Here is a 20,790-nt window from a genome sequence, read left to right on the forward strand (position 1 = left end):
CTTGGAATCAGAAGAGGACTGGTGCAGTCTCATCATTCACTATGAAGACGTTGCTTGTCGTCCTCTTATTGTGTGCAATTGCCGTCGTCCAGGCCTTCGAGACCTGCTCCAGTGACAGTAAGTTGACAGGTTACCATTACTTCTACTGTAGTTCTTTCAAACTGCAAATCAATGCGTCCATGGTAAACTCTATGTACAAGTCATACCTAGTACAAAGATTAGTAGAAATTAGTAGAAATTGTATTGTATGCTTTTACAGAAATACAAGGTTTTGTAAACATCACAAAACAGAAAACACTGAGTATTGTGATACAACTCTCTGTACTATAGGGCATTGTCATCATAATTATGAAATGGTTGGACTTATCAATAGAATTTTGTTTCTACTATATTTTTTAAACTTTTTATAATTTTATATATATATTTTTTTATATTACTTAATGCTATAGCCAGAATTCATTTAATTAAAATCAAGAAGGGAATATTTATCAATAATCATTAGACCAAATATCATCCATCTGTTTAAGACTATGTTTGGTCTGTTTTACACTGGTATACACTTTTTGTGAAACTCAAAAACAATTTACAGTTTTGTGCCACGCAAATAGGATGTATACCAGCATAAAAAAGACCAAACACAGTTACTATAAGACATGTGAATGATCCAGAGCTGACTTAAGATGGAATGCAACAAGAACAGGATTCACTGGCAAGGCCAGAGGGTTAAGGTTCTGCACAGCAAGCTTTGTTGACAGAGAGAAACTCACAGGAGACCCTTCTCAGCTAAGGCCAGGTCTAACACAATGGTTATCTCCTTCCCTGGTATAGCCAGGACTCCAACTAAACTACCATTTGTCACTAGCCAAATGTACATGTTAACTTCTTATTGATTCTCAGCAACTTTATCTATAGTCATCACCGTCCTCAGTCTTTTCTACCTACCTACCTTTTTGTTTTTGATCTCGGTTATTGTAATTCTTTACTTTTGCTCTTTCTAGTGAATGGGAGTTGGACTGCAGTGTCCTGGCCTGGCCACTAAGCAGTGAACAAGCTAATTGTTACTGGGCTCCATTCACTGTGTATTGTAGGCACTGAGCTGCTGACCAGCAGAAGTGTGGGTTATTAGCACCATACCCATCAGCAATTGATTATCCTGTAAATAGGCTGTCAATCATATAAGCTTGGGAAACCTCTTAGAGCAACTTTATCTAATGTGCATTGTCAGCCTTAGCTCTTCTTCGCTGCTACCATAGCCACTGGTATGTGTTCTTCAACCTAATCTGAGTGAATTAGAGTGATGTTAGGCTTTGCACATCCAGGATAGAAGACACCAAAGAGGACCACATTTTAAGCTGTAAATTCCCTCTTGTCTAAATATGCCACAATTGAGTTTTTTCGGATTTTTGGATTTACAAAGTATATTGTCATTTACAATTATGGAATATACTTTGCTGCTCAATTTAAAGCCTAACCAGTGTGTAAGCTTTCCACAACTTCTATTGCTTTTATTGCTTAATCTCTTAATATGTTCAGTTTTTGGCAATAGCAGTAACTAACTTGTAAAGTTATGTCAACAATAGGGATTTAGAGTTGGTTGTCATGCAGCTTTCATTGACAAAGCTGTCTCGTGTTAACAAGGCTACAAGTGGGAGGATAAAAGGATTAAATGAGATATTCATGGTTAGATTCATCCTTATGCAGTGAGGTGACAGGTATCAGAGGGATTATATTACGCATAGAACTATATTATATTACTCACTTTCTTATAAATTCATTATGTAAGCAGGTAACATCAAGACTATGAGTTACATTACATAGCCACTAACTAGTCCAAACAGGAAGTTTCCGAAAGAAAATGATTTGAGAACTTTTATAGTTCAGCAGATTTTCATAATTGCAGAAATAAAAAATTTGTTTAGAATTTTCCCACGGCAAAAATTATTCTACTATTTTATTTGAGGTTATTTTACTGAAATCTTTTTTCCTCTTATTAGTAATAGTGTCAGCTAAATCTGTATACACACTGTAAGCACACTTGAGTTGCCCAACATATTATATACACCTATAGATTATAGGAATGATTAGTCTTTTCTATATATTAAACTTCTCTAGAAGGAAAGGTTCAAAAAATGGCACTGAATGTTGTGGTCATGGTAAAAAGAGGGCTAAGAGATATAAATAGGAATTGTGACGAAATGACAACCAAAGTCATGAGAGAACCAGAGGACCAGAAATAAGCACAATGGATCCTAAGAACCAAGAACCAATGCTTGAATAAGGGCATAAAGAATTACAATCAGGCAATGATGCACAAAATACCCGCATTTATTTAACCCTCAGACCTATTGCATCATTGGTTGCCATCAACTGCCACCATGAGCTGCCAAATAAGAATAGACCCTCTGAGATGCACTGGGCCCCTACATGTATTACATTGGTATATGATCATTTTGATGTTGATCTCTTCATGTTCAGCGTGTAATAGCATGCTTTAGAGGCAGGCTGGTTTCAATAAAAAACTGAGTTCTCTTCATGAAACAACCTCTATATCAGTGGTCTCTATATATCAGGGGTCAAAAATTAAAAACTTGGAAAAAGTCGTGGGCCAACCTTGATATTTAATGTAGAGTGCAAGCAGCATTTCCGGCACTTTCATAGCAGTGTTCCTGGCACTGTTACAGAGCGGTGTGCGTCACCCAGTATTTTGCACTAGATAAATGATATGGTAAATCCCCATTATAGTGCCTTACATAGTAATAGTGCCCCATAAAATAGCCAGCCCCACCTTTTAGTGTTCCATATAGTAGCCAGCTGTTCACAGTACTGTCCCATACAGTAGCCAGCCCCCTACCCCAACAGTAGGCTGGGTGTACCTTTCCTGGTTCCCACGATGTGGCTCCTCCGGCTGCATTTACCTGGCATTTTCAGACCTGTGGCTGAGAAAGTGTCCAGCACAGGGAGTGTATGTGATGATGTCACCATGTAGCCTGTGCCGGGACGCAACACTGTCTGTCCTATACAGTAGCCAGCCCCCACCGTAGTGTCCCATACAGTAGCCAGCCCCCCACAGTAGTGTCCCATACAGTAGACAGTAGCAATGTTAACACGTCCATAATTCCACAGTGCAATCTTAGCAGTGTTTTCTTAGCCACACAACTTCATCCTTTTATAGCTGGGACTATAAATTAGAAAATATGGCCCTGCCCCATGTACTTTCTATAATTACAGATATAGGAGCAGAGATACAGCTAGGTTTTCCTGTATCAAGGGCAAAGATTCCAATCATTTAAAGCTTAAAGGAGAAGGGGGGTTTCTACTAATTTCACAAAGCGGGTGGGGTGGGGGGGAATAATAAAGAAGCACTGCATCCCACTCCTCGACCCCGCCAACAGTCTTCAAACACCACTGCAGTCACTGATTGGCTGAGCTGGCTAAATCCCACCCTTTCGTGATGTTTCGGCCAGGTCATGATGTACACCAAAGCTGGAAGGGCTACAGGAGCCCGGTGTTGCAGCGCAGTGGGGGTACGAGGTTCGGTAAGCATACTTTCTTTATTAGGTTGCGCCTACCCCCTACTAGAAATAATACCCCCTCCCCCTTTGGAGTTTCTCCTTTGACTCCATTTGTTGTGTATGGTGTAGTAACAGAATAGTGACTGAAAGTCTGGATGTGATTAAATTATACAGTATTTTCCGGCGTAAAAGGCAACTGGGCGTATAAGGCGACCCCTGACTTTTAAGCAGATTGTCAGGGGTTCGCCTTATACCCCGGAAAATGTTAACCCCTGCCTGACCACAACCCTTTTGTGGTCAGGCAGAGGTTAACTGCAGCTAAAAAAAAACCTTTAACTCACCTTGGGCCCATTCCCAGCATTGGCATGTTACCGGTGCAGGTAGTGTGACGTACACTACCTGCGCCAGAGATTGCGAACCTCTCCCAGGCAGCCGAGCGTCTCATTGGAGAGAGCTTTGGGAGAATGAGAGAGGCTTCAGGAACTTCCGATGCCTCACTCATTCTCCCGAAGCTTTCCCAGCAGCCGGGAGAGGTTCGGCAATCTCCGACGCAGGTAATGTACGTCACACTGTATGGTATGGGAGTTGTGCCGATGCCGGAAACGGGCCCCAGGTGAGTTAAATGTTCGTTTTTTTTATAGTGGTCGCCGTATGGTTGGTATGGGGGCATTTTTGAGCCCCCCCCCCCACCACCGTATGGGGCAACCATACCAGGCGTATAAGACGACCCCTGACTCCTATGAAGATTTTTTGGGGTTAAAAAGTTGTCTTATACGCCAGAAAATACGGTACTGGTGTCCTACTTGCACCTGGGAGACATGCTCATCTTCCCTCTCGAGTCGGCTACGAGTCTGTGTCTAAGCATGAAACAATTTTTATGAGGCATCTCTACAAACTGTAAGTACAGAATGTTAACAGAGCGCGGAGTCCCCTATACGTGAGCTATTGATCTTGTAGTGTATGCAGTACTGTAGAGTACACCTCACCACTCACTTTATATTGGGGGGGGGGGGGGTATGTGATTGGTGATGGATCAGTGCTCCTATACACAGTACTATACAGCAGGCTATCTGGAGGGGAATCTGTCAGCATTCACATCCAAAATTGCTGACTGTTAGGTAGCTATTAGCATATCTGTCTGTGCTTCTAAAACATGCAAACTGGTGGGTCTCCTTGCTCCCTGTTCCTTCCTTATCCCTGTTTGGGGCTCAGCGTCTAGCTGACAAAGTGGAGATAGGGAGAGGAGGATATATACACACATAGTAGACATGTATATGAAGAACCTCCTTTTTAATTGTTCAAACTATGTTATCCTAACAGGGCACCTAAGTTTCAAAAGCATAAAATGGAAGATAAAATATTTTTGACAGTATCCCTTTAAAAATTGTGCCATGCTTTTACACAAGTGATAAATATGACAAATCTAGCTAAACCTGATCTAATATTGTGTATTGCACCAATACACAGAGCAATGAACTGCATGTTCATGTACTGTATTACCTTAGAGAAAATATATTGGGAAACAGCAATCTGTAGGCTCCTCCGTCAGTCCCAGGTAAATTGTCAGAACATCTCATGTAAGGGCTCCCAGCCAAGCACTGAGCTGTGCCCTGAGACCACTCACTTACTCAGCTCTGCCGCACAGCACAGATCCCCAGAAGTGGCCATCCAGCTGTTCTGGCAGATGGGGCCTGAGGTCTCACAGAAGACTATTTTCCCCTTGGTTTATGTTCACCATCCCCCTTCTGTACTGAGGGTTAGTATCCTTGGTGGTCTACATTGCCGTAAAAGACTTAAAATTCCAGTGAATTTGTAGTATTTAAAGTAATTTATAAAATTTAAAGTATAGTAGAACATGTTATGATTTGTGCCGATAATAGAATGGCTTCAGGATCACATTCAATGTGTAGTTAGAGTGTTCTGTTCATAGGTGTTTTACTGATTTGGCAGAATAGTGTAGTGCCCATCATTCCGCACTCAGTAGCTCATAATCAGAGCTGCATTTAGAAGAAATGCTTCCCTAGGCACTTTCTGTGTTTGCATCTGTTATTTGAATGGCCCATACACTTGAAGGTATAGATATAGATGTGGAATTTGCTATAAAGTCTGCAGTTTATTCCAGCACCAACTCATCCACAAACTTCAAAACAAATGAATGAATAAATAAATAAATAAATAAAAAATATTCCCCCATTTATATATTTATTTATTATATTTATTTTTCAAAGATTACCATACTCTGCTTCCTAATTGCAGCGGCAAGTCGACAACTAAATCTATATAGGTTGATGCAGGAATTCCAGAAAACAAATAGTAGGCCATTATGGAAAGATCTGAGGAGGAAGGTGGAGACATGGGTAAACTAAAGCAGATAGAATAATGCTTGCAATTGCTGAAATTGATTTATTTGTTGGGTGCAACATCCGTGTGGATGGATGGAATAACTTTAAGGAAATTGTATTAATGATGAATCATCTTCTAAGGGGGGGGGGGGGGGGGAGAGTACGGATTAGTTTGAAATATTTCTGTCTACCTCAGGGTAGAGGGTTTTTATTCTCAGACATTAGATTATATTTTCTTTCCTAACAGCAATTTAATGAAAAGAAAAGAAAAAAATGTCAATTTATATGGTCATCTGGTAAGAACAAAAGAAGGGCTGCACAATAATAGATGTACTGGAAACTAGTCAGCTGGAGGTGGGAAAATGGGGCTTCTAACCTCAGTTATTGGTCGGCTGTAAAAAAAAATTGCTCAGAAATATATTAGCTCTTGATTCTGCCTTTAATATTCCACCATTGTGGAATAACATCAAGGACAGGAATTTTAAATAGTGACAAAATGTAAGAATTGTTGGCTCAAGCAAAGCAAAGTTTTTTTTTTGTTTTTTTAAGTGACCATTAAACCCTGGCAGAGGTTGAGGACGGACTTTGGATTAACAGATGAAGCATGCTCGGAGTATAGATGCTTGGAGTATAGATGTCTGAAGCATGCTTTTCAGAATGTAAATAATACAAATGTTTATTAAAATAGAATAAATGCCAAAAGGTGATCCAGTTATAAGTATCCCGTACCAACCATATGAGAGGTTTATCAGCGCTTTATGGGAAATTGAGGACTTTATCACAAAGAATTAAACAAATTATGGTGTGTTTACACAGAGAGATTGATGTGACAGATTTTTGAAGCCAAAGCCAGGAACAGACTTTAAACAGGGAACAGGTCATAAAGGAAAGACCCTTAGGCTGCAGCATAAAATCCTCTGTGCTATGCAGTAATATTAGGTACAGTCAGTAAACCCCTTTCCCCTCTTTGGCTCCTCCAACCTTTTCTTACCAGAGATTTATTTACTGCAGCAGAGAGGCAGGTTTAACCCCTACACTGCCTAAAGAGATAACTGATTCCTGAGCTGAAGTATTACACCAGAAGATATCTGACAGATTTTTTCAGCCAAAGTCAGGAACGGACTATAAACAGAGAACAGGTCTTTTCAAATCCATTCCTGGCTTTGGCTGAAAAAATCAGTAAGATAATCTGTCAGACATCTTTCAGTGTAATAGGGCCTTAAGGGTTAGGGCTGTTAGACGGACAATGGGTGCACGCTTACAGAATCTATACACAATTTGAATATTGGGCATGAGGGCTGCACACACATCCAGGGCCGCCATCAGAAATTTCGGGGCCCCATACAGCCGGAGTGTCTGGGCCCCACCCCCCTTAACAAAAAAAAACATGGGACATATTTTTGACTGATGTCTTTGAAGAAACTGGGGGCTGTGGGATAATTCTGGAAAGCTGGGTTGCTTTGGATACATCCTACGCCAGCCAAGTTCCGTGCACTATTAATTAAAATAAAAACGATGGAACCCAAGGGCCAGGGCCGGTTTTAGGTAAAATGTGGCCCTGGGCACAATTTAAAAGTGGGGCCCCAAGTGCTTAGACATTAAACCACTACACAGTCATAGTTAAATAAAGAAGGTGGTCTGAGAGGAGTGTTGCTAGGGTCTTAAAAGATCAGGAGCACAAGCCCCCTACATATGGCCACAAAATATTTCTACGCATTGGTACCAAATAATACTGCTGGGATGTGGGGGCAGACAGGGTGCAGGGATGTGGGGGCAGACAGGGTGCAGGGATCAGGGATGGGGGGTTAGACAGGGTGCAGGGATCAGGGATGTGGGGCAGACAGGGTGCAGGGATCAGGGATGTGGGGGCAGACAGGGTGCAGGGATCAGGGATGTGGGGTCAGACAGGGTGCAGGGATCAGGGATGTGGGGGCAGACAGGGTGCAGGGATCAGGGATGTGGGGGCAGACAGGGTGCAGGGATCAGGGATGTGGGGGGCAGACAGTGTGCAGGGATCAGGGATGTGGGGGCAGACAGGGTGCAGGGATCAGGGATGTGTGGGCAGACAGGGTGCAGGGATCAGGGATGTGGGGGCAGACAGGGTGCAGGGATCAGGGATGTGGGGGCAGACAGGGTGCAGGGATCAGGGATGTGGGGGCAGACAGGGTGCAGGGATGTGGGGGCAGACAGGGTGCAGGGATCAGGGATGTGGGGGCAGACAGGGTGCAGGGATCAGGGATGAGGGGGCAGACAGGGTGCAGGGATCAGGGAGCAGACAGGGTGCAGGGATCAGGGAGCAGACAGGGTGCAGGGATCAGGGATGAGGGGGCAGACAGGGTGCAGGGATCAGGGAGCAGACAGGGTGCAGGGATCAGGGATGTGGGGGCAGACAGGGTGCAGGGATGTGGGGGCAGACAGGGTGCAGGGATGTGGGGGCAGACAGGGTGCAGGGATCAGGGATGTGGGGGCAGACAGGGTGCAGGGATCAGGGATGTGGGGGCAGACAGGGTGCAGGGATGTGGGGGCAGACAGGGTGCAGGGATCAGGGATGTGGGGGCAGACAGGGTGCAGGGATCAGGGATGTGGGGGCAGACAGGGTGCAGGAATCAGGGATGTGGGGGCAGACAGGGTGCAGGGATGTGGGGGCAGACAGGGTGCAGGGATCAGGGAGCAGACAGGGTGCAGGGATCAGGGATGAGGGGGCAGACAGGGTGCAGGGATCAGGGATGTGGGGGCAGACAGGGTGCAGGGATCAGGGATGTGGGGGCAGACAGGGTGCAGGGATGTGGGGGCAGACAGGGTGCAGGGATCAGGGATGTGGGGGCAGACAGGGTGCAGGGATCAGGGATCAGGGATCAGACAGGGTGCAGGGATCAGGGAGCAGACAGGGTGCAGGGATCAGGGATGAGGGGGCAGACAGGGTGCAGGGATCAGGGAGCAGACAGGGTGCAGGGATCAGGGATGTGGGGGCAGACAGGGTGCAGGGATCAGGGATGTGGGGGCAGACAGGGTGCAGGGAGCAGACAGGGTGCAGGGATCAGGGAGCAGACAGGGTGCAGGGATCAGGGATGAGGGGGCAGACAGGGTGCAGGGATCAGGGAGCAGACAGGGTGCAGGGATCAGGGATGTGGGGGCAGACAGGGTGCAGGGATCAGGGATGTGGGGCAGACAGGGTGCAGGGATCAGGGATATTGGGGCTGACAAGGTGCAATATACCCCAGCACACATGCACACATCATCCCCCCCAGCACACATGCACACATCATCCCCCAAGCACACATCATCCCCCCAGCACACATCATCCCCCCAGCACACATCATCCCCCCAGCACACATCAGATACCCCAGCACACATCATCCCTCCAGCACACATCATCCCCCCAGCACACGTCATCCCCCCCCAGCACACATGCACACATCATCCCCCCAGCACACATGCACACATCATCCCCCCAGCACACATCATCCCCCCCAGCACACATGCACACATCATCCCCCCAGCACACATGCACACATCATCCCCCCAGCACACATGCACACATCATCCCCCCCAGCACACATGCACACATCATCCCCCCCAGCACACATGCACACATCATCCCCCCCCAGCACACATGCACACATCATCCCCCCCAGCACACATGCACACATCATCCCCCCAGCACACATGCACACATCATCCCCCCAGCACACATGCACACATCATCCCCCCCCAGCACACATGCACACATCATCCCCCCCAGCACACATGCACACATCATCCCCCCCAGCACACATGCACACATCATCCCCCCCAGCACACATGCACACATCATCCCTCCCAGCACACATCATCCCCCCAGCACACATGCACACATCATTCCCCCAGCACACATCATCCCCCCCAGCACACATCATCCCCCCCAGCACACACCCCCCCCAGCACACATCCCCCCCCAGCACACATCATCCCCCCCAGCACACATCATCCCCCCCAGCACACATCATCCCCCCAGCACACATCATCCCCCCAGCACACATCCCCCCCAGCACACATCATCCCCCCCAGCACACATCATCCCCCCCAGCACCCCCCCCCAGCACACATCATCCCCCCCCCAGCACACATCCCCCCCAGCACACATCATCCCCCCCAGCACACATCATCCCCCCAGCACACATCCCCCCAGCACACATCCCCCCCAGCACACATCATCCCCCCAGCACACATCCCCCCCAGCACACATCATCCCCCCCAGCACACATCATCCCCCCCAGCACACATCATCCCCCCAGCACACATCCCCCCCAGCACACATCATCCCCCCCAGCACACATCATCCCCCCCAGCACACATCATCCCCCCCAGCACACACACCCCCCCCAGCACACATCATCCCCCCCCCCCAGCACACATCCCCCCCAGCACACATCCCCCCCAGCACACATCATCCCCCCCAGCACACATCATCCCCCCCAGCACACATCATCCCCCCAGCACACATCATCCCCCCAGCACACATCATCCCCCCAGCACACATCATCCCCCCAGCACACATCCCCCCCCAGCACACATCATCCCCCCCAGCACACATCATCCCCCCCCAGCACACATCATCCCCCCCAGCACACATCATCCCCCCCCCCAGCACACATCCCCCCCAGCACACCCCCCCCCCCCCCAGCACACATCATCCCCCCCCAGCACACATCATCCCCCCCCCAGCACACATCCCCCCCAGCACACATCCCCCCCAGCACACATCATCCCCCCCAGCACACATCATCCCCCCCAGCACACATCATCCCCCCCAGCACACCCCCCCCCCAGCACACATCATCCCCCCCCCCAGCACACATCCCCCCCAGCACACATCCCCCCCAGCACACATCATCCCCCCAGCACACATCATCCCCCCAGCACACATCATCCCCCCAGCACACATCCCCCCCCAGCACACATCATCCCCCCCAGCACACATCCCCCCCCAGCACACATCATCCCCCCCAGCACACATCATCCCCCCCAGCACACATCATCCCCCCCCCAGCACACATCCCCCCCAGCACCCCCCCCCCCCCCCCCCCCCCCCAGCACACATCATCCCCCCCCAGCACACATCATCCCCCCCCCCCCCAGCACACATCCCCCCCAGCACACATCCCCCCCAGCACACATCATCCCCCCCAGCACACATCATCCCCCCCAGCACACATGATTACACACACATCTACACTTACTTGCTGGGAAGCTCCAGGACCCACGTGCTTCCTGTTTTCCTCCTGCTCCTCACACAGCGGCTCCGGGCCCCTCCCCCTTCTCCTCCGACATTGCAGCACAGAAGAAAGCTGCCAGAGAAGGTTGTGTGGGGCGGGGGAGGGGCCCGGGGGAGTGAGGAAGAGGAAGGGGCCGGGGGAGTGAGGAAGAGGCCCTGTGTCTTCCTGCCTGTGCGGTACAGCTGTCAGGCTTACACACAGGTAGGCTGGGCTGCCGGGCCCCCCTGGATGCTAGTTTTAGCCCGGGCCCCTGACAGCTGTACCACCAATACTGCCCTGATGGCGGCCCTGCACACATCACTGGCAATGTCCGTCCAGACCCTGCTTTTATATAGAAAATCAGAAAGCTGTATACTTACCCATGCTCCCCCAGTGTCCTGTTGCCTTCCCCCACTTTCCTGTTGCACACTCATCGCAGCCACTGCTGACACTTGTAACCCAGTCTCTTCGGTGACAGACCGCTCAGCCAATCAGTGACAGGCCAATGTGTCATCCATAACCCATGTTTCCAAATGTACTAGCTTTATGGCCGATTTACAATGCTTAATTGCAAATCTATATTTGTTTGTTTGTTTGTTTATTAATTATTTTTTTTCTTTTGTTTTCCCTTTGTAGGATGTAAGAATTCATGTAAGAATCGCTGTGGAGACAAGCCAAACAAAAAGTCATACAGCTGCCAATGCAATGCCCACTGTGAAAGGTTTGGAGACTGCTGCAGCGATTATTCCATCTGCTCCTGTAAGAAAAAAAAATATTATTGAACATTGAAAAGTAATAAATTAAAGGGCAACTCCAGTGAATTTTTTTCTTTCAAATCAACTGGTGCCAGAAAGTGCCAGAGATTTGTAATTTACTTCTATTTTAAAAAAAATCTCAGGTCTTCCAGTCCTTATCAGCTGCTGTGTGTTTTACATTTCTATGTCTATATCTAGGACATACAGCAGCTGATAAGTACTGGAAGGCTTGAGATTTTTTTAATGGAAAAAATGACAAATCTCCGGCGCTTTCTGACACCAGTTGATTTGAAAGAAAAAAAAAATCACTGGAGTTGCCCTTTAATGTGAAATATACATAGCTTCATTGATGCTGACATTTAACACATACTATGTCATAAAGTTAAACTATTCTGCTTTTATCTATAGTTTCCTTGTCAGTTAATAGTAGTGCAGTTGAAGGTGAACCTGTACTTGTATGTAATAGATGTTTATATGCATGTTAACCCCTCATAAGCTGTAATAGGACATATAGGTAAGGTGAATCCTTTATGTACAGATTTACCAAATATGACAAGCAGATAATACTAAAGGAATATAAAACATAACTGGAAAAGTCCTATGTTCACAATACAATACTTCATGACCAAGCTTAATGGGCATATACTAATAGTCAGCCATAACGAAGAAAACCCTGTAGTTACCCCTTAGTAACTAAAACTATAAAAGTCAAACAACACACATTATGAATAAGGTCTGTATATTGTACAGTAATCCATAAAGAAAAAATCCTGCTCATAAATATACAGCAAGCTTTAGCATGCAATCCTACGCTTTCATCCAATGCTTGGGCGTGCATTAGTCATTGTAGAGCCCTGAAGCCAAAGAGTTTCATTTCTCAGGGAAAAAGAAAACAATATTTGACAGGTTGTTGTTTCATGCATCCATATTCTCATTCTATTCTGTGAAATTCTGAGGGATAATCTGAAGTGCATGTGCAGTAGCATAGATTTCTAGTTATTCAGGGAGCTTTCCTCCCTCTAGTGGACGGCATAAGTAACTACAATACCTGCATCTTTGTATCTGACAATCTGACTCTTCTTGGGACTGACCAGTGACAGCATTCAGTGTGTCTTGTCATAATTTAAAAGATATAATTAATACTGTTAAATTAAACTTATCCAGATTATCCAGAATAGGTATTCCCGGCCGGAGCGTATACTATGTGCATACGCTCCGGCATGGATCCTATAGAAGACAAGGCAGAGTGTCTTTTCAAACAAAGTACGGCCGTTGTTGGCAATTGCAACAACAGCCGCACTTTTACGAAAAGATATGCTGTGGGAACATAGCCTTACCCTGTAAAACCAGTTAGGTGACCACACCTTCTGACTACACAACTCTTGTTGTATGCTCTGCAGAAGGTGGAGTTCCTTTCCACATTGAGGCTATGTTCAGACAACGTATATTTTCGTAAAACCAAGGCCGCTGTAAAACGGCCATTATTATTATGAAAATATACGTGCCATTTCTGCCTATGACATAGTATACACTCCGGCCACAAACAACTGACATGTCAGTTTTCTGCGGCCGCTATTCATTAAATAGCGGCCGCAGAAAACCGTGTCAGTGCACACTATGAAGTGAGTGGCTCCGGATGCATGTTCCACAGTGTGCAGTGGGGAGTTCTGATGTGGGGCGCACACGGATGCACCCGCTTTAGAACTCTGCGGCTGCAAAGATCATTCCGTCCGGGATGATCTTTTCAGAGACTGGCTGTTCTGTGACCCGGCCGGATCACACAACAGCCTGTCTCTTACAGTGTGTGCATATAGCCTGACACTGTGTTCGCTGCTGCCACTTCTGTCTGTGACAGAGAAATGTTTAAAGCAGGAAACATTTTTATAGGGATTTGCTGCTACTCTGGACAGTTCCAGGACAGAGGTGGCAGCAAAGAGCACTGTGTGGACTGCAGGACATAAAGCAGCTGATAAGTACAGTAAGATTTGTAATTTACAAATTATATAACTTTTTGACACCAGTTTTCTGAAACCAGATTTTTTTTCCCTCTGTCCCTGTACTCAAATAGTTTGACATTTTGTGGAAATGTTTTTGTATGTACGGACTAGAACAATGGCCTAAATAATTCAGGACATTCTTTTATAGGTATATACTATTGCATAATAAAATATTTACTGATTTCTTTTATATTTTTGACAGACATTGATCCTGATCTGAATGAAGTTTCTCATCATCATGACAGTTCAGGTAGTGTAGAATTCCTAAATGTCACAATTTATATTTTTATAATATACTGTATACTTCCAACTGAACCTCCACGCCAGGTCAGCATATGCAAAAGTATTATAGGCTTGAAAAACATACAACTTGTTTCTGGTTCCATTTGGTTCTTAAACCAACCTAGAAAGGTACTCCTAATGGAGCTCAGAGCAGAGTTTACCCCAACTAACAGTGCAGGACCGTCGTAGAGGAGGAAGATAAGACACATGCCTTCCTCCTCAGCCTCCCCAGTGCTATAGGGGGCTATCAGCAGGTTAGATTTGTCTGATAGTTACTTTACTGATACTCCCCCTTCAATAAAATGTCACAATATAAGTCCCAAACAAAGCAGTGCAATGAATAAGAGTAAGCAGAGTCTATAGCCATGTGTCGTTTTATTACTGAGCTAAAGTGATGAGTGTAAATGTTTTTTAAGTATTTTTATTTTAATTTTACAGATAGTGATACACACCAGCCTACTTACAATGGAAAATCAGGTAATAACTGCATACTGAATTATGTATACAGGGAATATTTTAGTAATATAGCTATGCTGTTACAAGGAATCTACCAAGGGTATAGCTTATTTGATTGGGAACTTGCCTAGGTGGTGCTTACCTTTACTTTTTTGCTGAGTATCATATTAGCAATTCAGTGTTGGCAAGGACTTCAGAAAAGAAAGATTTAGGGGTAATGATTTCTGACAGCCTTAAAATGAGTCACATGTGCAGCCAGTTGATTGGGAAACCAACAGTAATTGTATGCTGGTCTGTACAGCTAGAGATATAACCAGTAGGAAGAGGGAGATTGTGATCCCACTGTATAGAGCTCTAGTGAGACCACATCTGGAATACTGTGTCCATTTCTGGAGACCTCACCTACAGAAAGATACTGATAAAATAGAATGGGTCTAAAGATAGGAAACCTATCGGAAAAGACTTAAGGATATGTTCACACAACGTGATCTTTTCGGCCGCAGAGCTCTGATGCGAGCGCATCAGCACGCGCCCGCATCAGAGCTTCCCATAGTACACATTGTGTGAACTGACAGGGTTTCCTGCGGCCGCAATTCATTGAATTGCGGCCGCAGAAAACTGACTTGTCAGTTATTTGCGGCTCCGCACGGGATCCCGGCCGGAGCGTGCACGATGTGTATACGCTCCGGCCGGGATCCCATTGATAATAAGGCATTGTTCCACCCCGCAAAAAGTACGGCCGTTGTTGCCGATGGCAACAATGCCCGTACTTTTACGTAGTGTGAACATAGCCTAAATCTGTATAGACTAGAGGAAAGAAGGGAAAAGGGGGAACATAAAAGAAACCTTCAAAACTGTTAATTGACTAAATAAGGGTTAAGAGGGAAGTGTTGTTGATAAAAAAAATATTACTTTATTGAAAGAGTAGTGGGTGCTTTGTACAAACTTCCAGCAGATGTGCAACAAACACACAGTTATCACTGAACTCAAGGAGAACAGTGAAAGAAATTCCAATGAAGTACTCAATCAAGAGTCTCCACTGATGCCCCCAAAAATTTAAATATGCAAAACAGGAGTCCGTGGAGCCTCGGTTGCGAGTCTCAAAACACGGGATAGCCAGATATCTCTAGCCTGTTGCCACGGGGTGCCTCCATGATAGGGAGAGCACCACACCACCCTGATAAATAGCCCCTTAAGTCCCACTCGGGCCACTCCAGCAGATGTGGTTTGTAATGCTGCAATAACTGAATGTAAACCTGCCTGGCATAATCATATATCTATCCTAAGATAATAAGAAAGGAAATACTAAAAGGGCAGACTAGATGGATCCAGTGGTCTTTTTTTGACGACAATCTTTTATGTTTCTACAATCTTATATGTGGCTGTACATGCAGCAATTGACTGTACCAATTGCAGAGTCCGGCTGCCATGGAAGGCCTAGAAGCCACAGTCAGGCTGGGTGGCCGGCAAGTAAACTGTTGTTTACAGTGGAGGGCCAATAGAGATCATTGGAGGGCCAGCTGTAGGAAATTCTTAGAGTTCCTTGGCGGGCCAGGTTTGGCATGTCTGATCTACATGTATAGTCTCGTGTAGTTGTAAGTCTAAGTATAAAGTGACCACTTTTTACTCTTTTCATAATGTGTAGATTCCTCCTGTCAAGGAAGATGTCGTGAAAGGTTTAACAAAAAAGATCACTGTCACTGTAACACAAAATGTGTAAAATATGACAATTGCTGCAGTGACTACAATGACCTGTGCGGCGGAGGAGCCAGTAACAGCGTAGGAGAAGGCCACAGCGAAAGAAGTTACCGTACAGGTGAGATCCTTCAGAGGCAGGATTGGGTGGATTTGTCAGTCACAGTGGAAAGGGTTCACCTGCTGCAGGTGCACGCACTATTTTATTGTGTGTAACAAAAACGTAGTGTGCATGCCCATGCGGGAACAGCAGCAGCAACAGGGGAACATGTGGGAGGTGAGTTTTTTTTTAAAAAAATCTTTTATCATCATCATGGGTCTACCAAAGGGAAATCTACAAAGGAGGGGTCCATCTACTAAAATGGTAGTAGAGGGGGAAGATGCAGGCACTCTAGGGTTCTACAACAGTATGTCTATGCACTAGGGTGGGGGCCCAGGATGGTGGACAGCCCGGGGCCCAGTTAATCTGCCCCGGCAGACATTTAGGTGAAAATGGAATTTTTTTATTCTGTTACATTGTGGCAAATATAGCATAGGACAGCATACCCTGAAAATTAAGCAAATTATCCAGGATTAGAAAACTATAGCTTTTTTCTTCCAAAAACAATGCCATGTTTGTGTGTTTTATTGCAGCTCAGTTCCATTGAAATAAATGTGGAGCTAAATTGTAATACCACACACTTTAAATTCCTTTAAATATTTGATAAAGGTGTTAATAAGCCACACCCCTGAGCTACAGCATACTTGCAGGATGGGCACAATTGTGCACTCAATTCATTACTATCCCCACCATCCACCGACAGATAATGTCGGGATAGGAATTGGGTGTAATGGAAAACTACTACCCCACCCCTTTGTGTTGGGAGAGATAAGCCACAGCCAGAGCTCTTTGGTTGCAGCTTAATCCTTCCCTCCCCTTAGAGAGTACAGAAATGCTTGGACATGTCAAATATTTATGTGAATGGCAAGGATAGGGCCAGACAAGAACAATAAGTGGACAATCACTTGGCCTTCAGTTAATGAATGTGTATGGCCAACTTAAATTTGATTTGTGGCTTCCATCTGTAACAAAAGCTATAACCCTATGCATGTTCTACTGTATGATGAATACCACTAGGGTCTCATATTAACCTTTAATCTGAACTATCATGATGTTCATCAATGTGGTATATAAAATGATCAGGATGTTCTCATATAATTTATAAGTGTTATTTTCTCTTTCTAGGAACTGACATCAGCAAAGAAGAGATAAAAGCTGTGTCTGAGATCTTGTATCAGTCCGACATGAACAAAGCAGTAGACTCCGATATTGAGCTGAACAAACAGGAAATGGCAGAAAACACCAAAAAGAAACACGATCTCTCAGATGAGCCGTAAGTTCTGACACAGCACAAGTTGTCCTATCATCTTTAGAGGGGATCATCAACCCCTTGTATGCCAAAGATCACTTTGAGTCTGGGGATCTTTATGTACTATGAGGCAACAAAAAACATGATCAGACTACTGGTCCATTTATTGTATAATGAATTTTATAGAAAACCTGAAAAAGTGCATAACTACAATAATGTATACCTTAGAAGTACCTCATGCAGCAGCAGTGTTTAAAGGGGATATCCAGGGCTACAAAAACATGGCCACTTTTCCCTCTCTTTTGTCTCCAGTTCAGGTGCGGTTTGCAATTAAGCTCCATTTACTTCAATGGAACTGAGTTTCAAAACCTCACCCAATCTGGAGACAACAGTAGGGGGAAAGTGGCCATGTTTTTGTAGCGCTGGATAACCCCTTTAACTGTGCCCTCTGATAGATGTGTGTGGCTTGTTGGTTGTGACATTTTATGTGCTTTTGCACATTGTGAAGATGGAGCTGGAACTTTATTATGGTATACTATATTATTGTTTGTGTATTGTTAAAGAGTAACTATAAGAAAAAATAACTATGGACATGCCTTCAGACATTAAAAATCCAAAGTCCAACAGTACCCAAGATGAAAGCAATCCAATGTTTATTCAGCCAAGTGCCGCACAATGTTTTGACCTACAGTATACTGTTTTTTTTTCATGTAATTTTGGAAAAGACCACTATAGGTCAAAACTTTGTATGGCATTCGGCTGAATAAACATTAGATTGCTTTCACCTTGGATACTGTTGAACGTTGGATTTTTCTTGATGTTATGGTTCGTCTCCATGGGATTGTGAACCCCTAGCAAGAATTCTCCTGATCTATTGATATACCTACCAATCTTCTGTTGCTTCTTGATCTTCTTTATTTATTTGTTATCAGAAATGTCAAGAGTTATTGATACCAACGAGACCCACTAAGATCAGGAGATATAGCCTGGGAGAGGATTTACTATGGCATTGTACAAAAATACCAAATTCTGATGTCACACCAATGTGCGCATAAGTGTCAACTCTTGTGTCTGATGCAAGCATACAAAGGTCCCCATACACCTTTGACTGACCAATTCCCATTCACAATGGGTTTGGTCAAACTAAAGTGTATGGAGCCGTCCCGATAGGAAAATCACGTCTGACCTTTGTTCAGAGAGAAATAAGCCGCTGCGAGAGCACTCTTGCTGCAGCTAAGCCCTGCCCCGGCTTTGCCAAATGTTCCTGTATGGGGGGATGATAGGCGGCGGCGACCAAGAGACATAACTGACTTCTAGAGGATCATTCTGCCATCAATTATTGAAGGTGTATGGCCACATTAAGTACTGGCAGGACACAACTGATATTTATTAACCAGCCTCACAGAATGCTCCCCACCAAAATAAACCATGTACCAGTTATAATACTAGTGTCTTTCTATGTGGAAGATGAGCCAATGGGTCCCATCAAGCATCAGGATCTGCTACGCAACTGCTATGTTTGCACTCCCTATTGTAAAGTCCCATTGGTGACATCCAGAAAAGGTGAAGACCATTCATGATAATGATAGTTCTATCTAGCAGCGGACATACTAGCATTTGCACTTTGGAGGGCCCTTTCTTCCACATTTTTATTTGCCGATCTGATGTCATTGAACGGTGAGGGATAGAGGTGATAACGGTGGATGGTAATGATGATTTAATACACAAACTCTTGTTTTCATTAGCTTGTACAAGTATGTAAACGAAGACATATTCAAAAGGCCGACATTTAAAGCGTTTATTGCACTACTGGACAACTATGACAGGAAGACAGGAACAGATGAAACGTTCACAAAAGAGGAAATTAAGGAGCAAGATATATTTTTACAGGAAATTATGAAAACAAAAGTTATGAAGGAACTGTTTAAATTCTTCAACAAAAAAGGTAAATTTCCCTGTTCTATATTCCTATGGTTTCATAAAAGTTTTACAGAAATAAGGAAAATTTATTTTTGTATTATTAAGATTATTATACTTATGTCAGAATAGAAGTATCTAGAAAATGGTCTTACACAGCAATGGAAGAAATTAGGCTAAATTAAGGCTTATAGTACCTGCAAAGGTCCAACTGTGGTACTTCATTCAACATCCATTCCATTTGAAGTCCATCAAATGTTATTAAATAAAGGTTTTCATCAATGGGAGTCAGGTACTGTTACCTCCACTGAGTGGGTAACTGTTTCGATCAGCTAGATCATAAGTCATGTTCTGAGCCTGGATCGTCCATGCAGCCATTTAAACGCATTGTGATTGGCCACACATTCCCTATTCAGACAGGGAGATTTGCAGGCAATAGCAATAATTTATATGGCTTAAAATAATTATTCACCTGGTTATCAGGTAAATGCTCATTACTGATAATAGGCTTTGTCTTGGAACTATTTTCTGTTGCAAGTCCTTTAAACCACTTGTTTAAATATTTGGAATATTTGATAATCCACATCCTTTGTTCTTAAACTCATACTATTACATTGCCATACTATTACATATACAGAACCAATATGTAAGGATTTGTACGTTATTATATTTTCAGGACTGTATGAAAACGACCAGGAATTTCTTGATGACCTGAGGCAAATGTGGTTCGGACTTTATTCTCGATCCTCTGGGGAACAAGACTCAAGTGGCTTTGAACATGTGTTTGTGGGTATGTATTGCCAGTTCTGTTCTTATTTTTTTTTTTACAATACAGATAAAGATACACAGACATAACATTGAAAACAATGATATGTCACTAAAACAGCTTTTACCTATTGAGGCATGGAGTCCTCTGACCCTGCCCTATGGTCTTTGGAATGATAACATTAGCAGCCAATTCTTCGAGTCTATCAGGTGGGGCCTCAGTGGATTGGGTTTGATTTTCCAGCATGTTCTACAGATATTACATTAAGATCTGGGAAATTAGAGGCCATGTCAACACCTTGAATTGTCATGTTCCTCGAACCATTCCTTAAACCAGTTTACCAGTTGTCCTTCCTTGGACCACTTTTGGTAGGTACTGTACCAACTGCTGGATACCAGTAACACCCTACATACCCACCATTTTGTGGATTATCTCACCTAGTTATCTAGCATTGTGAAGGTCACTAATGTTCATAATTTTGCCAG

General features: G+C 44.7%; 1 protein-coding gene across 1 annotated transcript in view; it reads left to right on the forward strand.

Annotated features, from left to right (window-relative positions):
- The window catches only part of ENDOU (endonuclease, poly(U) specific), a 28,428-nt gene continuing 7,638 nt past the window's right edge, over positions 1–20,790 (forward strand). Inside the window, exons 1-7 of the mRNA XM_069972220.1 lie at positions 1–117; positions 11,725–11,847; positions 14,043–14,093; positions 16,224–16,394; positions 17,499–17,646; positions 19,368–19,567; positions 20,216–20,329. Of these exons, the coding sequence (XP_069828321.1) occupies positions 42–117; positions 11,725–11,847; positions 14,043–14,093; positions 16,224–16,394; positions 17,499–17,646; positions 19,368–19,567; positions 20,216–20,329 (883 nt within the window). The 5' untranslated portion in view covers positions 1–41. The remainder of the gene's footprint in view (positions 118–11,724; positions 11,848–14,042; positions 14,094–16,223; positions 16,395–17,498; positions 17,647–19,367; positions 19,568–20,215; positions 20,330–20,790) is intronic.

The sequence above is a fragment of the Dendropsophus ebraccatus genome, chromosome 5 (assembly GCF_027789765.1).
Source record: "Dendropsophus ebraccatus isolate aDenEbr1 chromosome 5, aDenEbr1.pat, whole genome shotgun sequence".
Taxonomy (NCBI): domain Eukaryota; kingdom Metazoa; phylum Chordata; class Amphibia; order Anura; family Hylidae; genus Dendropsophus; species Dendropsophus ebraccatus.